The sequence below is a fragment of the Indicator indicator genome, chromosome 28 (assembly GCF_027791375.1).
Source record: "Indicator indicator isolate 239-I01 chromosome 28, UM_Iind_1.1, whole genome shotgun sequence".
Lineage (NCBI taxonomy): Eukaryota > Metazoa > Chordata > Aves > Piciformes > Indicatoridae > Indicator > Indicator indicator.
Window position 1 is genome coordinate 2499649 of NC_072037.1, and position 20101 is coordinate 2519749.

At 54.3% G+C, this 20101-nt stretch overlaps 1 protein-coding gene across 1 annotated transcript in view; it reads left to right on the forward strand.

Moving 5' to 3' along the window:
• Positions 1-13221: 13221 nt before the first annotated feature.
• ARRDC1 (arrestin domain containing 1) overlaps positions 13222-20101 on the forward strand; it is a 46210-nt gene continuing 39330 nt past the window's right edge. Inside the window, exon 1 of the mRNA XM_054393555.1 lies at positions 13222-13339. Within this exon, the coding sequence (XP_054249530.1) occupies positions 13222-13339 (118 nt within the window). The remainder of the gene's footprint in view (positions 13340-20101) is intronic.

Sequence of the window (20101 nt, forward strand, 5' to 3'; positions counted from 1 at the left end):
AAAATTAAAAAAAAAAAAGGGAGTCCTAAAACCATCACAGGGATGCAGCCTGGCAATGCAGGATGGGTGACCAACCCACGTGGCTGAGAACCTCTCCACATGTGAGCAGGAGGCTGGGCCCCAGCTGCTGGGGAGGGAAGGGTCATGCTGCCTGGCACAGACCTGCCTCTGGCTCACTGCTGGGAAGACACAGCCATTAGCCTTCCAGGAAAGCTGGTTACCATGGCAGGGCACTGGGAACAGGCAGCCACTTACCTCACCCACGGAACAAGGGGAGGTTAGCCTGGGAGGTTCAGATGCACCCAGCAGCTGCACTGACACCTCCCAGCTGCTTTGTGCCTGGATGGTGCAAAGCTGAGGGAGCAATGCATTGCCCTGGGCAGCACCCACAGTCTGGGGGCACTGGGGACAACTGACTTGTTGGTGAGGGGTTGGGGGTGTAAGAGGGTCTGCCCTCCTGCTCCTTGGAGACAGGGCAGCTGGGGCTGTAATGGTGCAGAGGAGCCCCCTGTCCCCACCAGCCCCCCAAGGGCTGCCCTGTCAGAGGATAGAACCATAGAATTGTTTTGGTTGGAAGGGACCTCTAAAATCATCGAGTCCAACCATCAGCCTAAGACCACCATGGCCACTAAACCATGTCCCTGCTCATCTCACCCACCCTGGGATGGGCAGAGAGCCCTCAGTGCCCTGGTGACAATGCAGCAGGGTCTGCCTTGGTGCTGTGACACAGGTGGCCAAGTTTCCAGTGCAGGGGCAGCTGCTCGTGGTGATACCTTGTGCACAGGCAGCCATGTGAGGAGCTGGGAAACCAGAACCCCTGCTGAGTGTGCATACCAGAGAAGTTCCCTGACCAGGCCTGGGGGACAGGCAGTAGCAAACCGGACCTGAGGAATTTATTTTTTTCTTCAGTCCTTACACCCTGCAGCTGCTGAGAAGAGACGATGGGATGCCATGAGTGGGAACATACCTCTGGAGGACAATGAGATGAGATTCACAGAATCACAGAACAGGTTTGGTAGGAAAAGACCTTTAAGCCCATCCAGTCCAACCATTCTCTAGCTCTGCCAAGGCTGATGCTAAGCCATGGCCCTCAGCACCACATCTCTGCCTCTTTTCAACACCTCCAGGCATGGAGATTCAATCACCTCCCTGGGCAGCCTGTGCCAGTGGTTGAGAACCCTTTCAGTGAAGAGATTTCTTCTCATGTTCAACCTAAACCTCCCCTGGTGCAACCTGAGGTCATTTCATCTTCTCCTATCACTTGTTACTAGGGAGAAGAGACCAACCCCCACCTTGCTCCAACCTCCTTCCAGGGAGTTGTATAGAGCCAGAAGGTCTCTCCTCAGCCTCCTTTTCTCCAGGCTAAATTGCTCTCTTGGCTCTCTCTTTTTTCAAGCCCATTTTACAGGAGCTGTCTGCAGCTCCTGTAGGTGTTTGGGTGGCAGCAAGGAACACAAGTGGTGAAATCATAACAGCAGAGCTTGCTGGGAGGAGGGAGAGGTCGAGCTGTAGCTGTGCTGTGGTCAGGCAGGTGTCTGGTGGAGAAATGATTCAGACCCAGATGGATCGATTTCCTCTGGCGCCTCTCTAGCCTGATAACACAAATCAGATGTGTTTGGCCTTCATCCCCATCACAGGAGGAGCCCCTGGTTCCTGAAATGTCTGTGCAAGGCAGGTTTTAGGAGGACTCTGTAAAAATAGCTGTGGATAGGGCTGGGCTTGGAATATTTGCCCATGGGAGGAGCGTGCAAAGGTGCTGGGTGCTGTTGGCAAACAGCTGCTGGCAAAAACTGGTTTCCCCTCGAGCACTTCCAGCTCCCAGGGTGCAGGGGGGATGGGGAATGCAGCTGTGATGTGGTAGTTCAGGACAGGTTTGGACAGCTTTGGCAGCAGCTGCTCTGTAAGACAAACTCCATCCCCAAGGAGAATGGTGAAGTGAGATCAGTCAGAGGGATTTAGCTAGGATGACTTCATTCTCCATGGAGCTTAATCTGGGATGTGGGCCCACAATTGGGCCTGGGATGTTTCCACCTCACCCCCATGGTCACAGGGAACTGCAGCACACTGTTATCAGTCATCCTGGCTCTATTAGACACCCAATGTCTTTTCCATCATTGTCATCAGCCAAGGATCCCATGGCTTGTTACACCAGCTCTTCAGTGCCCAGCATGACCTTCTCCCATCTTCCTCAACTCTCTGGGGAAGGGAGAGGCTCTCAGGTCTCATACACAGCTCAGAGCTGGTCTGCCCTCAGCTGCCCCTCTGTGCTTTATGGCTTGCTGTGCTGCTGTAACACACTGAGCTGCTCTCAGCTTTCAGTTTAATGGCTGAAGCTCTCAGATCTCTCTTTGTGGCCCTCCAAGGGCCTCCTTTGTGGTCTGCTCTGCCCTGCTGGCTGCACCCTCTGGGTGTTTTTCCTTTTTCCTGCCAGGCTGCACCCTTGAACCTCCCCTGGGTGCTAGAGGCTGTGCCACTGCCTCTGTGCTGCTTGCCTCAGCCTCTTTGGGAGCCTGTGCCAGGGCAGGTCCCTGGGGTGGCAGGGTGGCTTCAGCTTACACTGTCCTAGTGGGCAAACTGGGTGACTGGAGCAGGCTTCCCTACAGAGGCAGTGGCAGGCAGTGGATATGGACCTTCAGAAGCTCATCATGCTCAGCTCCCACCAGTGTGAGAGGTGTGGAGGCAGACAGAGCAGTGAGGATGTGCCCACAGCCTTTTGCCTCCACTTGCCCCGTGGTGGGAGGTGCTGGCTGCTTCCCCAGGGCACTGTTGTACCCAGCTCCAGCCCTGGGTCACCCCAAATTCATATGTACCTTTTCCTGTCATCACCCTGCACCCCCAAGGGACCTGTGTAGGTGAGCTGGGCAGATATCCTCCATGCAGAGAGCTGGGGGGTGCTGGCAGGAGATGCTCCTAGAAGCTGTCACAGGCTGCTTGTGTCCCCATGGGGACAGTGTGTTTGGTTTTTGACAGCTGCCCCAACACACAACAACCACTGCTGCCTGTTCCCTGGGTGCCAACAGGTTACAGAGTCACCTCCAGCTGCATTGCTCACCAGCAGCTCAGCTGGCAGTGGCACAGCTTCACTTGCTTCCAGCTGGGCTGGGCTGGGCTGGCAATTTAATGTTGGGGGAAATTTTCAGGCAAGCTGTGTGGTGCAGCAGACACCCTGGAGGGAAGGGATCCATCCAGAAGGACCTGGACAGGCTGCAGAGGTGAGTCCATGACAACCTCAGGAGGTTCAACAAGACCAAGGGCAAGGTCCTGCAGCTGGGTCGAGGCAATCCCAAGCACCAATACAGGCTGGGCAGGGACTGGCTGGAGAGCAGCCCTGAGGAGAGGGACTTGGGGGTGCTGGGGGAGGAGAAGCTCAGCAGGAGCCAGCAGTGAGCACTTGCAGCCCAGAGAGCCAAGCAGAGCCTGGGCTGCAGCAGGAGAAGTGTGGCCAGCAGGGCAGGGAGGGGATTCTCCCCCTCTGCTCAGCTCTGCTGAGACCACTCCTGGAGCTCTGTGTCCAGTTCTGAAGCCTCTGTTACAAGAGGGATCTGGAGGTGCTGGAAGGTGTCCAGAGAAGGGCCACAAGGATGAGCAGAGGGCTGGAGCTGCTCTGCTATGGAGACAGACTGAGAGAGTTGGGGCTGTTCAGTCTGGAGAAGAGAAGGCTCCAAGAAGACCTTCTGGTGGCCTTCCAGTATCTGAAGGGGGCTACAAGAAAGCTGGGGAGGGACTTTTTATGGTGTCAGGCAGTGATAGGACTGGGGGGAATGGAGCAAAACTAGAAATGGGGAGATTCAGATTGGCTGTCAGGAGGAAATTCTTCCCCATGAGGGTGGTGAGACACTGGCACAGGTTGCCCAGGGAGGTGGTGGAAGCCTCATCCCTGGAGGTTTTTGCAGCCAGGCTGGATGTGGCTGTGAGCAACCTGCTGTAGTGTGAGGTGTCCCTGCCCATGGCAGGGGGGTTGGAACTGGATGAGCCTTGAGATCTCTTCCAACCCTGACAATTCTATGATTCTATGATTCTATTACACAAGGGCTGGCAGAAGATGTCCAGCACGTGGCTCTAGCATGGGCAGAGTCCTTGTGTGAGCAGCACTGTGCTGATGCATGCCTGGGGCAGACATCACTCATGTTGTGACACTGCAGGACTTTAATGGTGCCTCCTGCTCTGGCCAAGGCAGGGCTGGCAGGTGTGACTCACCTGCTGCGTGCCAGGCCTGCCTGGCCCCTGACCAGTGACATTTGAGTCTTGCTTATTAGCTCATGGAAACCTAATCAACAATGACTGGGAAAAGGGAAATATCTGATGAGGGCACAGTCCTGGGACAGCCCTGCTGCAGGCAGGAGCTGAGGGGCAGGGATAGGAAAAGCAAGGGGGGTGAGGGGGGTGGGTGCCCTTCTCCCCTGATTTTCTCCCCTTCTCCTCTGCTTTTCTCCCAGCATCCACCCACGATGCAGTCAGGCAGCAAACTCTTTTGGAAAGCATTACTTCAGAGAGAAATGTGTTGAGTGCTGAGGTGCCCTCAGGCAGAGCACAGCTCTGGCAGCAGCTTGGGCTGAGAGATTAACTCCTTCCCCTGCCAGCCTGGGTCTGGGTGGCTTTTTGATCCACCCCATGGTGTGTCCCCAAGGCCAGCACTGCTGCTCTGCTGTCCTGTCCTTTTCTCAGGCCCTGGATGGTGAGGAAGGGACTCTGCACATATGCTGTGGAGGGGTGGCTTTGTTCAGAAGGGGACCCTGAGCTGTGGCACCAAGTGTTGGGCTGGAGCTGCTTGCAGGGAAGGGTCAGTGTCACCCTCAGCATCTGGCCCTGCACCAAGCCATGGTTTGGCTCAGACACCCCCACTCCAGCAAGTGCCAGAGGGTTGCTCTCTTTCTTCCTGCAAGAGCAGCTGCCAGAACATGTTTCTCCATGCTGAGGACTGGGATTTTTTGCTCTGGACACATGCAGTGACTGAGGAAAAGCAGGAAAATGAAGAGCTCTCAGCCAAGGAGCAGGAGATGTGTGATGAGAGGGATGCTCCACATGCTGGTGAAGGCAGCCAGGTGTGGGAGAGCAGCATGGGTGCTGTAGGATGCCCCCTTGGTGCACGACCTCCTCTCCCTAAACACCTTCTCCTGGCCTGAGTAGAGGATTGGGGGATTTCTTGGTGTTTTTTGTCCCTGGTATGTAGGGCAGGATCCACCCCACAGCTTGTTATCAGCTGGAAGTGGGACATCTGGGATGGGGAAATTAATCCCAGCAGCAGGCTGCTGAGCCACACAGAGATCCACTCCTCTCCCTGGCAGCTGTGGTGGTCTCAGTTAGCACCACTGCTGCCTTCTGTCCCTGGCTATTGTCATTGCCTCTTTGCTGGAGGCTATCTCCACCACAGCCAGCAATGTGGGAGTGCTCCTCAGCCATTTCTGGGGGCAAATGCAGTGGATTTAGGTGAAGGTGCTGCAGGAGGTGTGACTGTGGACTTTGCATGGGATTGACTCATGAGATGTCACATCCCTGATGGCGAGCATGGTGGGGTCCTGATATCCACCAGGAGAGATGGCATCAAAGGTCAGGAGTGTGGGAGGAGCTGCTGGCTGGGGTCTGCAGTGGGTTGTTCTGGTAGGTTGTGCTGTGATGCTGTTAGAGGAATAGGTTCCAAGGAAAAAGGGAAGTGAAAGAACTGGGCAGGGAAGGGAGATGTGAAAGCAGGTCAAAGGCAGGGTCCATCAGGTGGTGGTGAGGCAGGGTTAGTGATCTCACTGCTGTTGGACTCTCTGCCTGCTCAGGACACCTCCTGGGGTGGCAGACACCCATGTATTGAGCTGCTCTGCTCCCACAGCTCAGCTTTTCCGTGAAGAAGCCCCTCTGGGGTCCCCATGAGCCTTCAGCTCAGCTTGCTCATCCATGTGGCACAGTGACAGCTGCCCCTCCCCAGCACTGTGTGACCCCAGCCCAGACAGGCAGTGGTGCAGTGAGGGAGAAATGCAAAACAGTGCCTGGTGTTAGGGGTCTGAGAGCCCAGCCCTTGGCTTTAGCTGGGCCCTTTCTTTTCTCAGGTGAAGTTCTGCTGGGATCACCCAGGGTGAGTGACTGAATCCTCCTGTTCCCAGAGCCTGCAGGTGAGCACAAACAAACCATCCCCAGAAAGCAGAACAAGCCCTCCCACCACCCAATCCTCCTCCCCAGGCCCACACTGGACAACGTAGGCTCCTGCAGCAAAGGAGGAGAGTAGAAATCCAGGCAGTGCAATTAGAATTATAGTAATTACTACCTTGTCTTTCTCTCTAAGGATCTTGTAGTGAGGCTCAGCAAGTACTGGATGGGCATGAACTCAGTAAAGCAAGAGGGGATGGGTGCCAGCTGCATCAGGGCACCTGGGGGCTTGCTCTCCCTGCCCTCGTTTTCTCCATGGCTTTAGAGGGAAGATTAAAAGAGAGCTGGCTTAGGAAGGATGGCCCTGAACCAGACTCCTCTGCACAGGGGTGAGGGTTAATCTGGGGGGGGAAACAGGCCAGGAACATCTTTGTGTTACCCACAGGTGCTCCTCTGGTCTCCAGTGAGGTGCTTGCTTGCACACACTTCTGGGGATAAATGCACTCCAAAGCATCAATTCCTGCACTTGCCCCTGTTCCTGCATGTGTCTGGAGGTGGGAGGCTGCTGCTGCCTGTGGATTTCCACGGGCACACAAATGGCAGTGTGTGGGCTGCCTCTCCACCAGCCAGCACACCACCAGCAGGGCTGGAGGAAAGGCTTGGAGAGCTCAGGTTGCTCCGTTTGTCAAGGACATTGAGAGGTGTCTGCATTTTGATGTCTAAGTACCATCAGGAGGAGAAATTACTTGCCACTAAAGGGCTCTTCAACGTCAGAGAAAGACAGAACAAGAGCCACTGGCTGAAGCCTGCCAAAGCTGGACTGAAAAGCAGCAAAAGGGCTGAGCAGAGGCAGCAAACTGGGATGGGGCAGGGGAGTTTTGTCCCTTGGTGAAGGGCAGTCTTGTCCCTCTGATAGAGATGCCTCAAGACAACAGGTTCTTTAATCAGGGATGCACTTTGAGGGGAAGCAGATGATATTTATCATGGTATTATAGCTCCTTGGATTTTCTTTTCCTTTCTCACTTCTTGAATGAGGCCTGCCTGGGAGACTGACTCAAGGTACAGAGTCTTGGAGCATCCATGGGATGGAGCACAAAGCTGCTGCCTGGTCCCTCACAACGTCCCTGATCACTTGCTGCTCTCTTCTCATTGACCCCAGGAGTGGGGCTGGTGGCCCTCACATGTGGGAGGTTTAGTGCAACCATGGGGTGCATCAGGGAGATGCAGTGCCAGGAGAGGCTGGGAGATCATAAAATCAGTCAGGGTTGGAAGGGACCACAAGGATCAGCCAGTTCCAACCCCCCTGCCATGGGCAGGGACACCTCACACCACGTCAGACTGCCCAGAGCCTCATCCAGCCTGGCCTTAAACACCTCCAGGGATGGAGCCTCAACCACCTCCCTGCACAACCCATTCCAGGCTCTCACCACTCTCATGGGCAACAACTTCTTCCTCATGTCCAGTCTGAATCTCCCCACTTCCAGCTTTGTTCCATTCCCCTCAGTCCTATCACTCCCTGATAGCCTAAAAAGTCCCTCCCCAGCTTTCTTGTAGCCCCCTTCAGATCCTGGAAGGCCACAAGGAGGTCACCTCAGAGCCTTCTCCTCTCCAGAGACTCCCAGGACATTGAGATCCCAGAGCTTCAAATCAAAACAGTGGGACTCCCACCAGTGGGAAAGCTAAAGCCCTGATAGAATTAAATCTGGCCAGGGACATTAAAGGTAACAGAGAAGGATTTTACATGTATGTCAGAGAGAAAAGGAAAATAAGAGAGAATGTGGGGTCCCTCCAGAGGGATACAGGTGACCTGGCAACTGAGGATACAGAAAAGGCTGAAGTACTGAAGGCCATTTTGCTTTAGGTCTTCATTGGCAACCACTTGAGCCACACCAGAGGGAAATATCTGACTGTTGAGAGTGAAGAACCACCCACAGCAGGAGCAGATCAGATTTGGGAACACCTGGAGAACATGAAGGTGCGCAGGCCCACAGAACCTGATGAGATACATCCACAGGTCCTGAAGGAACTGGAGGCTGAGGTTGCTAGGCCACTAGCCAGCATATTTGAGAAGTCCTGGCAGTCTGCTGAAGTGCCCACAGACTGGAAAAGGGGAAACATAACCCTCATTTTAAAAAGGGGAGCAGAGCAGTCAGTCTCATCTCTGTGCCAAGTAAGATCATGGAGCAGATCCTCCTGGTAACTGTGCTAAGGCACATGGAAAATAATGAGGTGAGAGGTAGCAGCAAGAGGTTGGAGTAGATGATCTCTGAGGTGCCTTCTGCAATGACTCTTAACCCTAAGGTCACCATGGGCCCTTGGGGAAGGCATCTGTGAGCTGCTTCCCTGGCACACAGCTGAGCCTGTGAACCCCCAGCACAGTGATGAGGGTTGTAGGCTCCTGTGAGGAGAGGACAGGTGTGCAGGAAGGTGTGGCTGAACAACATAACATTTGGGTGAGCAGGTAAAAGGTGTCAGCCAGAAACCAACGGGTAATTGTTGTGGCAGTATCAGGTGACCTGCTTTACTGCTCAGCTGAGAGGCAGTGGGGTGCTGACTGAAGCAGGGAAGTGGTCTGGAAAGGTAGTAAATGTAAATTCAAGGTAAATATAATAGTGTTATGGATTTATATTGATACAGAGAACAGTTATTGGTGGTGCATCTGCTGCAGCTGGAACAGCAGTGAGCCCTCCTTGGCAGGGAGGTTGGATTTGATGATCTCCAGAGGTCCCTTCCACCCCCTACCACTCTGTGATTCTGTGATGTGTGGAAAGCTTAAAAAACCTAATGGCCAACTGCCTCAGCTGTGCTGCTCTACTGCTTTATTTCTTCCTCCATCACAACTACTCCAGTGCCTGACCTTTCAGGGTGCTGTAGGCTGATCTGGTCCAGCAAAGCCCCCACCAAGTCACTCACTTCTTCCCCTCAGTAGGATGGGGGAGAGGTTGGAAGAGCAAAAGCTCTTAAGCAAACTCCTGGGTTGAGAGAAAGGACTAGAGCACAAGTCTTCTGGGGAGCAGCTGAGGGAACTGGGGTTGTTTAGTCTGGAGAAAATGGGGCTGAGAGGAGACCTCACTGCTCTCTACAACTCCCTGAAAGGAGGCTGGAGCCAGGTCAGGGTTGGTCTATTCTCCCAAGGCACAAGCAGCAGGACAAGAGGAAATGGCCTCAAATTGTACCAGGGGAGGTTTAGGTTGGACAATGAAGAAGAGTTTCTTCCCCCAGAAGGTTGTCAAGCCCTGGAACAGACTGCCCAGGGCAGTGATGTGAGTCACCATCCCTGGAGGGACTGAAAAGCTGTGTAGATGTGGCGTGGTTTAGTGGTGACCTGGCAGTGCTGGGTTAATGATTGGACTTGGTCTTTGAGGTATTTTCCAACTCAAACAAATCTACAATTCCATGAAAGTCTCCTCACCCCCTTCTAACAGAGGGACTGGAGAGCAGGAGAGGGCAGCAGTGTCCCCAGGGTGTTGGGCACACACCCTGTGAGGCTGGCCTGGCTGCCCAGCCCCCACACACCCCAGAGCAAGGGAGCAGGTGGAAATGACATAACTACAAAGTGCCCCAGGGGCAATGTGCTGCTGCCTCACCCAGCAGCCTTCCATCAGCTAACTGGTATCAGTCACAGCTCAGTGTTCCTGGCATTTCCGTGCTGCCCGGCGCTGAGGACTCCTGGTGCCCTTGCCCAGCTCAGCCCCTCCAGGTGAGATGATTGTGTCCAGCATGGGGAATCTGAGGCATGGTCAGGTGAGGCTGTGCTTCCTCCCTGTCACTGGGCACAGCTGCAGGACAACTCTTGGAAGGCTGAGGGAAGAACAGACTTATCACAGAGTCAGAGAATGCCAATTTGGAAGGGACCCCAAGGATCACCTGCTCCAACGTTTGTAGGTGATGATGTAGTTGAAATGAGCTGCCCCAGCACCCTGACAAGCTGAGTCTTCAAGGTGTCCAAGGTAGGGGACTCCAATCCTTCCCTTGGGAGATGATTCCAGTCTCTGACTGTTCTCGTGGGGAAACATTTTCTTCTGGAGTTCCCTGGGAATCTCCCCAGCAGTAACTTGTCCCCATCACCCCTTGGCTTCTCCTTGTGAAAGGGAGACTCCATCCTCCTGGTAGCCACCCTTTCTGTTCCAGTCCATGGTAATAAGGTCTCCCCTAAGCCTTCTCTTCTCCAGGCTAAACAAACCCAACTCTATCAGATAGTTGCCAGGCTTCTGAGCATCTCCTGGCCCTTCTCTGGACACCTTCCAGCCTGTCCACATCTTTTTTTGTCACAGCAGGGACCAAAACTGCAGGCAGTGCTCCGGGTGTGGGCTGACCAATGCTGAGTAGAGTGGGACAATGACTTCTTTATCTCTGCTGGTGATGACTTTGGTGATGCAGCCCAGCATCCAATGCCTAGGAGTTAATGATGAAGTTTTCTGCTTATATTGAGTGCTGGGTTCAATTCTGGGGGCCACAGTATAAGAAAGACATTGAGGTCCTGGAGCAAGAGGAAGGAGAGCAGACAGGACCCAGAGGAAGTGAGATTTCCCACCACCACCACAAACCCTTCCAACATTTTTTTTCTAAAGCAAAACAATAGTCCAAAATATTCAGAAAGTGAATCTTTTGCAGTTTATCAATACCTTTGTGGTTTTTTTTACCTGCTCTGAATTTCAGCCCTGGTGACTCCACACACAATTAGATGACAGGTGTGACTTGGGGCCACATGCAGATGAGGAGGGAGGCAGGAACACAAATATCTGTGTGACTCCAGAGAGTAAAACCTTCCTAAACCAAACACCACCAGGCCCTGTACAGGGAACAGCACATGCCCTGGCGCTGCAGGCATTGGTTATATTGAATCCAGTTACATCTTACAAACTGCTATGTGTGGTCTGGAGGATGAATTAATGCTGTGACTTTGCTGCTAGGGCCACAGAATCACAGAATATTGGGGGTTGGAAGAGGCCTCTAGAGATCACCTAGGTCTGGCCACACAGGAATGCATCCAGGTGAGCTTTGAAAGTCTCCAGAGAAGGAGGCTCCACAACCTCTCTGGGCAGCCTGCTCCAGGGCTCCAGCACCCTTACAGTAAAGTTTCTCCTCATGTTGAGGTGGAACCTCCTGAGTTCCATCTTGTACCTGTTGATCCTTGTCCTGTTACCACTGAAAAGAGCCTGGCACCTTCATCTTGACACCCACCCCTCAGACATAAACATTAATAAGATGACCTCTCAGCCTTCTTTTCAGAAGACTAAACAACCCTAGGATCTCTTAATCATTCTTCACAGGAGGGATGTCACTTGCTCAGGTCTCAGCACTCAGTGCCTATCTTGCAGTACTGTAGCTGTGCCACAGCCTGCACAGCCAGAGCCCGGGAGCCTTTGTTCAGCTCCTGGCACAGGAATCCTTTTTGTTCCCATTGTGACCTTGGGCGAGCAACTTGACTGTGCTTAGAATTAACTTTTCTGTAAACAAGGAGCATAAATCTCCTTGTGCCAGGAGAGCTGTGGCACAGCGTGACAGGCCTGGCAATGGGGGTTTTGTTCTCACCCCCAGGTCTCGGGTGTGTTGGTGCCCCTCAGGAGCGAGGGTGCTGCACCAGCCGTAGCGCATCCTCGACAGCCTGCAGAGCCCTGAGTCCTCAGCCACTTCCCATGGGGGAAGGGAACTCAGTAAATCTGCTCTAGCGCAGGGCGCTTTCAACTCCCCCTCAATTTGTTTGTTTTTGCTGGCAGAGCTAAACAGGGTCTGCAGAGACTGATGAAAGGCTGCAAGCTCGTCTTACAGGAAAAAAAAAAAAAAGAGAGAGAGACAGTGGAGAAAATCGGCGTGCACAGCCTGGCAAAACAAAAGCTAAGGGCAGCACAAGGAGAGCAGGGTGTGGATGCGTGTGGATGCAGCCCTGCCTACACCCCGCGGAGATGAGCTGCTGGCAGCCCTGGCACAGGAGCGCAGGAGTGCTCCTTGCCTGTGACTACTCTCAGGCAGGAAACAAGAGGGAGCTTTTAACCACCCGAGGAGAGAGCGAGCCTGCAAGGGCTTCTCAGCAGGAGCCCCGGGAGTACATAAACTCCTTTGGTGTTCTACGAGGGCTTTTCCGTCGTGACACCCAGCAGTGCAAGGGGTCCTGCAGCCTCACGTGCGGGGACTGGTGTCACTGCAGGTCTGCGGGATGGTGTCTGCCTGTCTGTCTGTCTGTCCGACGGGGTCCGGGCTGGGTGTGCTCTGCAGCTAGCAGTCCCTTTCACACTTCGTCCTGCAATGCCCTCAGCGTGTGTGCCAGCAGGCGGGAGGTGCCTTTCCCCAGCGCTGCCCTTGGTGTGGGTTTCACTGATGCTTTTTATTGCTACACAATGCTCGGTGGGCACACAGCAAGTGTGATGGAGGGAAGCCTGCTGCTCACCCCCCAGCTTCCCGGGGCACCCCAGCTGGGTCAGACACCTGCACCCTGCTGATACGTGGGGCACACGGGGATGTCATTTACCCCTAAGTCCCCGTCCCAGGCGACCATCAGGTCCCTCTTGCTGGACCTCTATTTACCTCTTGCTGGATGCTTAAAGCGATTTGGGTTATAAAAATAGGAGGGGGGAGAGGTGACAGCTGGGCTGGGAGAATTACAGGGAAGAGATCAGATTAGAGGGAGCAGGGAGAACCAAGAGGCAAGGTGGCCCCATGCTGGGGCAGCCAGCTCCTTCCCTCACAGCCTGGCCCCAGCAGCTGTACCACTTGTCTCATCGCTCAACGCCACAACTGTCTCTTTCCCTCATAAGCTGGCTCCATAAGCAGCTCCTTCCCTCACAGCCCGGCCCTACAACCGGCTCCTTGCCTCATATCCCGGCCCCACAAACTGCCGCTTCCCTCACAGTTCAGCCCCACAAGCGGCTCCTTGCCTCACAGCCTGGCCCCACCAGCTGCCGTGTCCCTCACAGCACTGCACAACCCGGTTGCCCCTCCTGCCCGTTCCCTCACGACCCACCCCAGCCCCACACCGCTCCGTCGATGCCCCAGGACCCGCCCCGGCCTCACGGCGCGGGCGGGGGCGGGGGCGGGGCGGGGCGGGGCGGAGCCGGCCGGGCCGGGGCAGGGACCGGCGCGGCGTGGAGCGGAGCGGAGCGAGGCGGCAGCAGCAGGTAGCGCTGCCGGCGGAGCGGGCCGGGCTGGGCCATGGGTAAGGTGCAGCTCTTCGAGATCCGCCTGGGCGAGAGCCGCGTCGTCTACAGCCCCGGAGAGCCGCTGGCCGGCACCGTCACCGTGCGCCTGTCGGGCTCGCTGCAGTACCGAGGTGAGCCCGCGGCCTGCCTGCCGTCCTTCCTCCGGGCTGGGGGGCTCCTTGGGCCGGGTTCCTGCCGTAGCGGTGCGGGGCGCAGGGGCGGTGCGGGTAGTCCGCGGGAGGGGACGCAAGCTGCCCTCGCCCGTGGTGCTGGAACTGGGGCTGGGGGCGCGGGGAGGAGCTGGGTGCCGTCGTCTCCCGGAGCCGGAGCTTCGCGGCTTGCGCCTCCTGCCATGAGGCGGCCCGCGGAGGGGAGCGGCGGGGCTGATAGGAGCAACCTGCTGAATTATTTCCTTCTATGATTCCTCTTACTTTGTTTTTTTCCTCCCATCTCATAAAAAGGCAAATGAATCAACACCCCCACCCCCTAAAAAAACCCAACCCAGTAGCGGCTCGTTTCACCGCAGCCTCCGAAGCTGGCGGGTGCCCAGGGTGGTGGCACCGGGAGGTGGCTGGAGGAGCCTGGTCCCGGCGTCCTGCCTTTCCCGGTGCCCTGCGACCTCTCTGGGCTGCCAGAGACTGCCAGCATTGCCGTGTGCACCGAGCCCTGGTGCTCCTGGGTCTGGCAGAGTGCCGAAATGGATATTTTTTGTTGCAGGGTGATGGGAGGAGGCCGGGAGGAGGTGGGCGATGCGATGTCCCGGCTGTCTGCAGCCGGAGAGCAGCCCACTCGTTTGCAACCAGCTTTTGGTAACATCTCAGATGAACTCGAACGTTTTGAGTTCTGGAAGTACCGGTCTGGGAGATGTCCAGGCTGAATGCCTGGTCCTGTGTGAGGGGGGAGAGAGTGCCCACCTGCATGGTGGGTAGGCAGGAGTGATCTCAGCAGCGTTGGTGGTGCTGGAGGTAGCTGGGGTGCATGGTTGGCTGTCACTCCAAGAGAGACCCAGGTCCTTCACTGGCTGGTTCAGTCTGTCAGGACAGAGGACTGGGATGGGCTGGGGTGAAGCAAGCTGCTGGGTTCAGATCTTCTAAACTGGAAACTTGCTCCTCTTCCTTAAAGAAGTTGTTCATGTTTACAAGTTAGTTTTGTGCTCAGTACCGTGGAACTGTGAACTGACTTGCTGTTTTCCCTTGGGTTATCTTGCTTTCTTCTTCCTTTAAAACAAACTATTAGGAGGAGGGGGAAATGACCAAAGAGTGGAAAATGCAGAATCTCTTGGAAAGAGATGTCAGCCTGGATGATGGTGTCTGTGCTTGCCTGTGCCTTGCTTTTGTGAGCACTGCTCCCAGTTGTCTGCAGTAGATTTTTTGGAAGCTTCCTGAGGAAAAACATATCTAGGACAAGTACAGGCTTGTAGCCTGTTTAACTCCTGTCAGAGCAAACCAGTTGCACATCCAGTGTCTATCGCTTCGGAGGGTACTCCCAGACACAATTCTTCCAGCAAAGACATTTTTAATGAATTGTGGCTGACTTCCATCCTTGCTCCGTCCCATTGACCCCAGTTCCCGAAGGTGCCTCTTGGGTGAGGCAAGAGTGTTTTTGGCCTTGGAGGGCTCAGCTGTGCTGGCCCCTTGCACTGTCAGCTGGGCACACTTACACCTTGCTGTTGCCCCTACAACTCCCATCTTGGAGGGGAACTGCCAGGTTCTCTTCTTTGCCTGATTTCATTTGCATCCCAGTGTGCTGCAGCTGGTTGTGGGGAAGGAAGAAGGTGTCTCTTTGTTCTAGAACATCTTTCTGCTTCCTTATTGCATTGACTGTGTGAGCCTTTGGGATCTGGCCTAAGTATTGGCAGAAGCATTGAGCCAAAATGTGAGGTGGGATGTGTGGCTGTTCCTTCTTCTGTGCACAGGTGACCTGAGTGGCTGTTTTGGGCTGAGGTCTCTGAACATTGGCTTCATCAGCTGGGGTGGAAGCTTTCGATAACTGGTGTCTGAGCCTGCCCAAAAAAGTCACAGTGGGATGTAATACCAACCTCTGCAGAGAACAGGGTGACTCTGCAATGTGTCTTCCTCATTGCTCTCTGGTTTGTGGTCTCTGCTGTTTAAACCCTCCACGCTGGGGCTGGGGTTCCCTTGGATGTGCACCCCCTCCTTCTTTCTGGCTGAAGGAGATGTTTCACCCTCAGAAGAGGAGGCTCATGTAGCTGCTGAAATTTCCTGGTGTGACAGTAGGCCACTGCAGTCTGGAAAGAGGTTATAAAGGGACTGGTCAGCCCTGCTGAGCTCCATGGGCTCAACAGCAGAGGCATGGGATGACCTCTGCCATGCTGTGGCTTTCTTCTGGGGTGTGGGGAGAAGAGGTGCTTGGCATCAGCTTGTTGTGTGTACACCTACAGCTCCTGTGACCAGCTGTGACTTTTCAGACTAGTAAACAGCTCCCAGTAGAAGACACATTGTAGGTCTGGCCCACAGCACCGAGGCTTCAACGCTTTCCATTTCCTGAGCCGGACTGGTGTGGTGGCTTCTCTGTGTTGTGGTTTTTGAGATCACAAATGCTAACAAGCCTGTAGACGACTGCTGCACAGGGTAACTCCTTTTGGGGCTCTTGAAAATTGCACCTTCTGCAAGGTGGACAATACAAGCTCATCCTGCCTTGCTAAACACACTAGAAATCTTGGGTCAGAGGAAAGCATAGCTGGAGACACACCTTTTTGGGTTCATAAATGCTCCCACCTACACCAGCTTCCGGGCCAGCCCTGCTGACTAGCAGCAAAGGCTGTTCAGTAGCCCAGCAGCTTCAGCTGACCCTGCAGCAGCGTCACAAATGACGCCTGGCCTTTGGTGACCCTTCTGAGGAGGCACCTTCTGTGCCAGGAGGAACGTCCTTCCCTGAAAACTTCTGAGCCTCGGGGGAGAGGCAGTAATGGGAGTGCAGGATTCTTGCTCATTGTGCCTGGCTTGCTGGGTAAATCATCAAACACGGGTGTACAAAGAATAATTAATCTGAACAGGAAGCTGGCGCTGGGACAGCTGGAGATGGAGTTAATTTGGGGGAGAGGAGGGAGGGGAGTAGGTTTGTTCTGAGCTGGACAAGCAGCCCTGGTTGCTGGCAGGAGTGTGCTGGAACAGAGGCTTTGCTGCTCGGGGATGCTGGAGCACTTTCCTCTCAGCTCTGCTTTCCAGGGTCTGTGCAGATGCTTTCAGTCCTGCTGCCTGCCATTCAGTGAGGTTTCTCACAGGGAGAAGTGTAATGGTAAAATAACAGCCCTCCCTCCCAGGTCACAGAGTAAAGAAACTGCAAGTGCTTTCCAGAGCAGATTTCATCACTTTGCTGTTCTCTGTTATTTAGCTGTCCAAGTTTATGCAGTGATGACTTGATTTTAAAATCACTCTCTTGAACTACAAAGCTCCAAACACAAGTACCTACATCTGTTCATGCTCTAGAAGTATCCAGGTATATAACTCCCATTTCTGCAGAGCGGAAGGCCTGTGAATCATCATTTCCTTCTCAAATCTTAAACATAGTAAATATTCTCACTTCTCATATGGAGAACTGAAAAAGCTGGTGATGAAGAACGAAGTGGAAAAGCAGGTCACTCAAATCCTGTGTCCAAATTAAGAGATGACTTCTGTTTCCCTTGGAAGGCTGGAGGAAGAAGTTTGGGTCTGGCTAACATTAAGGTGGTTCTGATGCTTCACAGACTCATAGAATGGTTTTGGCTGGATCATTCTACTTCCAACCCCCCTGCCATGAGCAGGGACATCTCCCACTAGCCCAGGTTGCCATCCTGCCATCCAAGGTGCCATCCAACCTGGCCTTGAATACCTTCAGGGAGAGGGCATCCACAAACCTCCCTGGACAACCTGTTTGAGTGTCTCACCACCCTTAAGTAGTAAAGGTTTGTATAACCTGTGTCCTTCTGGAGGGGAAGAGATAACACCAAAGGACTCTGATGGCCATCATCCTGCCTATCACTTGACTTCTGATCCAGAGGAAAACAATGTTCTGCGGAAGGGCTTTGGCTTGGGCTGCTTGGGAAGGTGATGGTGAAAGAATGGATTCAGTCTGTGGTTGGTAGTCTGAAGCTTGCTCTGTCCCGAGTCAGAGGTTGGTCTTCTGTAAAGATGGATTTGAAATATCTGTGCTTGGCCGCATAGGTCACCTCTGCACCCTCGGGACGGAGGGACCCTGAGCCTGCTCTCAGCTTCAGGGCACGGTGTGACAAGGGAGCTGGTGCAGTGCAGCAAGGGCTGGGTGTGTTTGGAAGGCAGGAGCAGATCTGAGGCTGTTGCTGTCCCTGCTGACACCGGCAGTACCGGGTGAGGTCCTGGAGCCGTCTGGCATCCGCTAGCAGCAGTGGGTGCCAGGCCGTGGCGAGGCTGGCACGGAGGCACAGGAATGCTCATCCCTCACTCTGGCAGCCTGGATGGCTCCTGCTGCAGGGGAAGTGGATTAACTTTCTGTTCTCATTGTCTGCAGTGAGACAGCAGGGAGCTGTGTGGCCAAGCCTGTCTGGGGCTGTGGAACAAAAGAGGGATTTTTTTTGTGTTTTGCTCTCCTGGCTGGCTTGTTGCTAGAGCTCCAACTCCTCTGGAGTCAATAACTAATCATGAGATTGTTGTGTGCCTCTCTCTGCTGCTCCCTCCGCCTGCACACCACTTGTGCTCCTCTGAAGAGCTCGGTTTGCTGCTTTCCTTGGCGAGCAGACGTGCTGCGGCCTCCCATCTCTTGTTTAACAAAATGGGAGAACAAGTGGAGCAGAGTTCTGTCTGTCTGATTTGCTTCCAAGTGTGACAAACGGGGTGTGAGTGCTTATTCCTTCCCTGGAGCAGCGCAGAGCTGGCAGAGATGTAGCTCATCTTTCAGGGCTGGAGTCAGGTAGGCGGCAGGGAGGCTCCTTGGCTGGGAGGAAGAAGCCTGTGGATTTCCATCCCTCTCCTCCCCATCCCTAGCTTGGCCCTGCAGGCAGGGTCGGATGAGGAGGAGCAGGCAGGGAGGGTCATAGAATCATAGAATTGTTAGGGTTGGAAGTGACCTCAAGGATCATCCAGTTCCAACACCCCTGCCATGGGCAGGGACACCTCACACTACAGCAGGTTGCTCACAGCCACATCCAGCCTGGCTGCAAAAACCTCCAGGGATGAGGCTTCCACCACCTCCCTGGGCAACCTGTGCCAGTGTCTCACCACCCTCATGGTGTAAAACTTCTTCCTAACATCTAATCTGAATCTACCCATTTCTAGTTTTGCTCCATTCCCCCTACTCCTATTGCTACCTGACATCCTAAAAAGTCCCTCCCCAGCTTTCTTGTACCCTCTTAAGGTACTGGATGGCCACAATAAGGTCTCCTCGGAGCCTTCTGTTCTCCAAACTGAACAACCCAAACTCTTTCAGTCTGTCCTCACAGGAGAGGAGCTCCAGCCTTCTGCTCATCCTCATGGTCCTTCTCTGGACACACTGCAGCACCTCCAGATCCTTCCTGTAACAGGGGCTCCAGAACTGGATGCATTACTCCAGGTGGGGTCTCACCAGAGTGGAGTAGAGGGTCTCAGCCCATCCCCCTCTGCCAAGGCATGTGTGGGTGCATGGTCTGGCCTGCTCTGCTCACAGTGTGTGGTGGAACACCTTCTGCTGAAAGTCATCCTTGGGGAGGAGGAAGAAGTCTGTCTGTAGAAGACACATAGCTGTCACTTGACTTGGAGTCTTGCTAGAGACTCTCACAGCCAAGAAGAGTAAGATGGACATGCAGACCATCTTCTGCTGTCTGGAGAAGGGGATGCTCAGGCTCTTCCAAGAGAAGAAGGACAAATGGGGGGGTTGGGTTGTACTGTGAGGCTGCTGCAGCCCTGGCCTGTGCAAAGGCATAGAGAAAGGTGCAAGGCTTTCCTCCTCCTGCTCTGGGCAGCTGCTGGGTTTTCCTTTGGTGCCTCTTTTCTTGAGGGCTGATTGCTGAGATACCCAATGTAAAGCCTTTTGGCTACTGTTGTGACCTGTGAAGTCTGGCAACAGGGACTGCTGTGGCAGTTAATTACCTCTTTGTGCTGCTCTTAAAATCTGTCACTCTTCAAATCTCTCGTGTGGAAGTGCAAACTGCTTAGAGAGGAGAAAATGAGCAAAGGACCAGACTGCTGCCAGTCAGCGGATTTTTGCCCTCTGCAGAGTTGTGCCTCTGTGTGCTCTGAACCCCTGGGTGGTGTCCAGGATCTGAAACAAGAGGTGAGATGGCTTCAGACTGCAGAGATGTGCAGGCTTCTGTCTCCTTGTGATGGCCTTTAAGCAGTAGCTCCCCATCCTCCAGCTCCCTCGAAGGCCAGTTACAACTAGCTGATGGGGTGGCAGTGATGAGCATGAGCTGGGTCTTTTGCTGGGAATAAACTTGTGGGTAGAGACCTTTCAGCAGACAGTGGGTAACTGGCTGGGTACTGCTTTGTCCAGCCTCAGGTGCTATGTTCAGTGGGGTGGTCAGTGCTGTGTGCTGGAATTGAATGGCTTGAGCAAACTCCCACATTTACATCCAGACCTTGAGGTGGCAGACATGGTATGGGGGTCTCCTGAGGGAAGGATGGACACTGTGCTTGATCCTCTTGGCTCCTCACTCCAAGGACATTGAGGTGTTGGAGTGTGTCCAGAGAAGGGCAACAAAGCTGGGGAAGGGTCTGGAGAACAGGGCTGGGGAGGAGCAGCTGAGGGAGCTGGGGGTGTTCAGCCTGGAGAAGAGGAGGCTGAGGGGAGACCTTCTGGCTCTCTACAGTTCCCTGAAAGGAGGTTGCAGCGAGGTGGGGGTTGGTCTCTTCTCCCTAGTCTCCGGTGATAGAACAAGAGGAAATGGCCTGGAATTGTGCCAGGGGAGGGTTAGGTTGAAAATTAAGAAAAATTTCTTTGCTGCA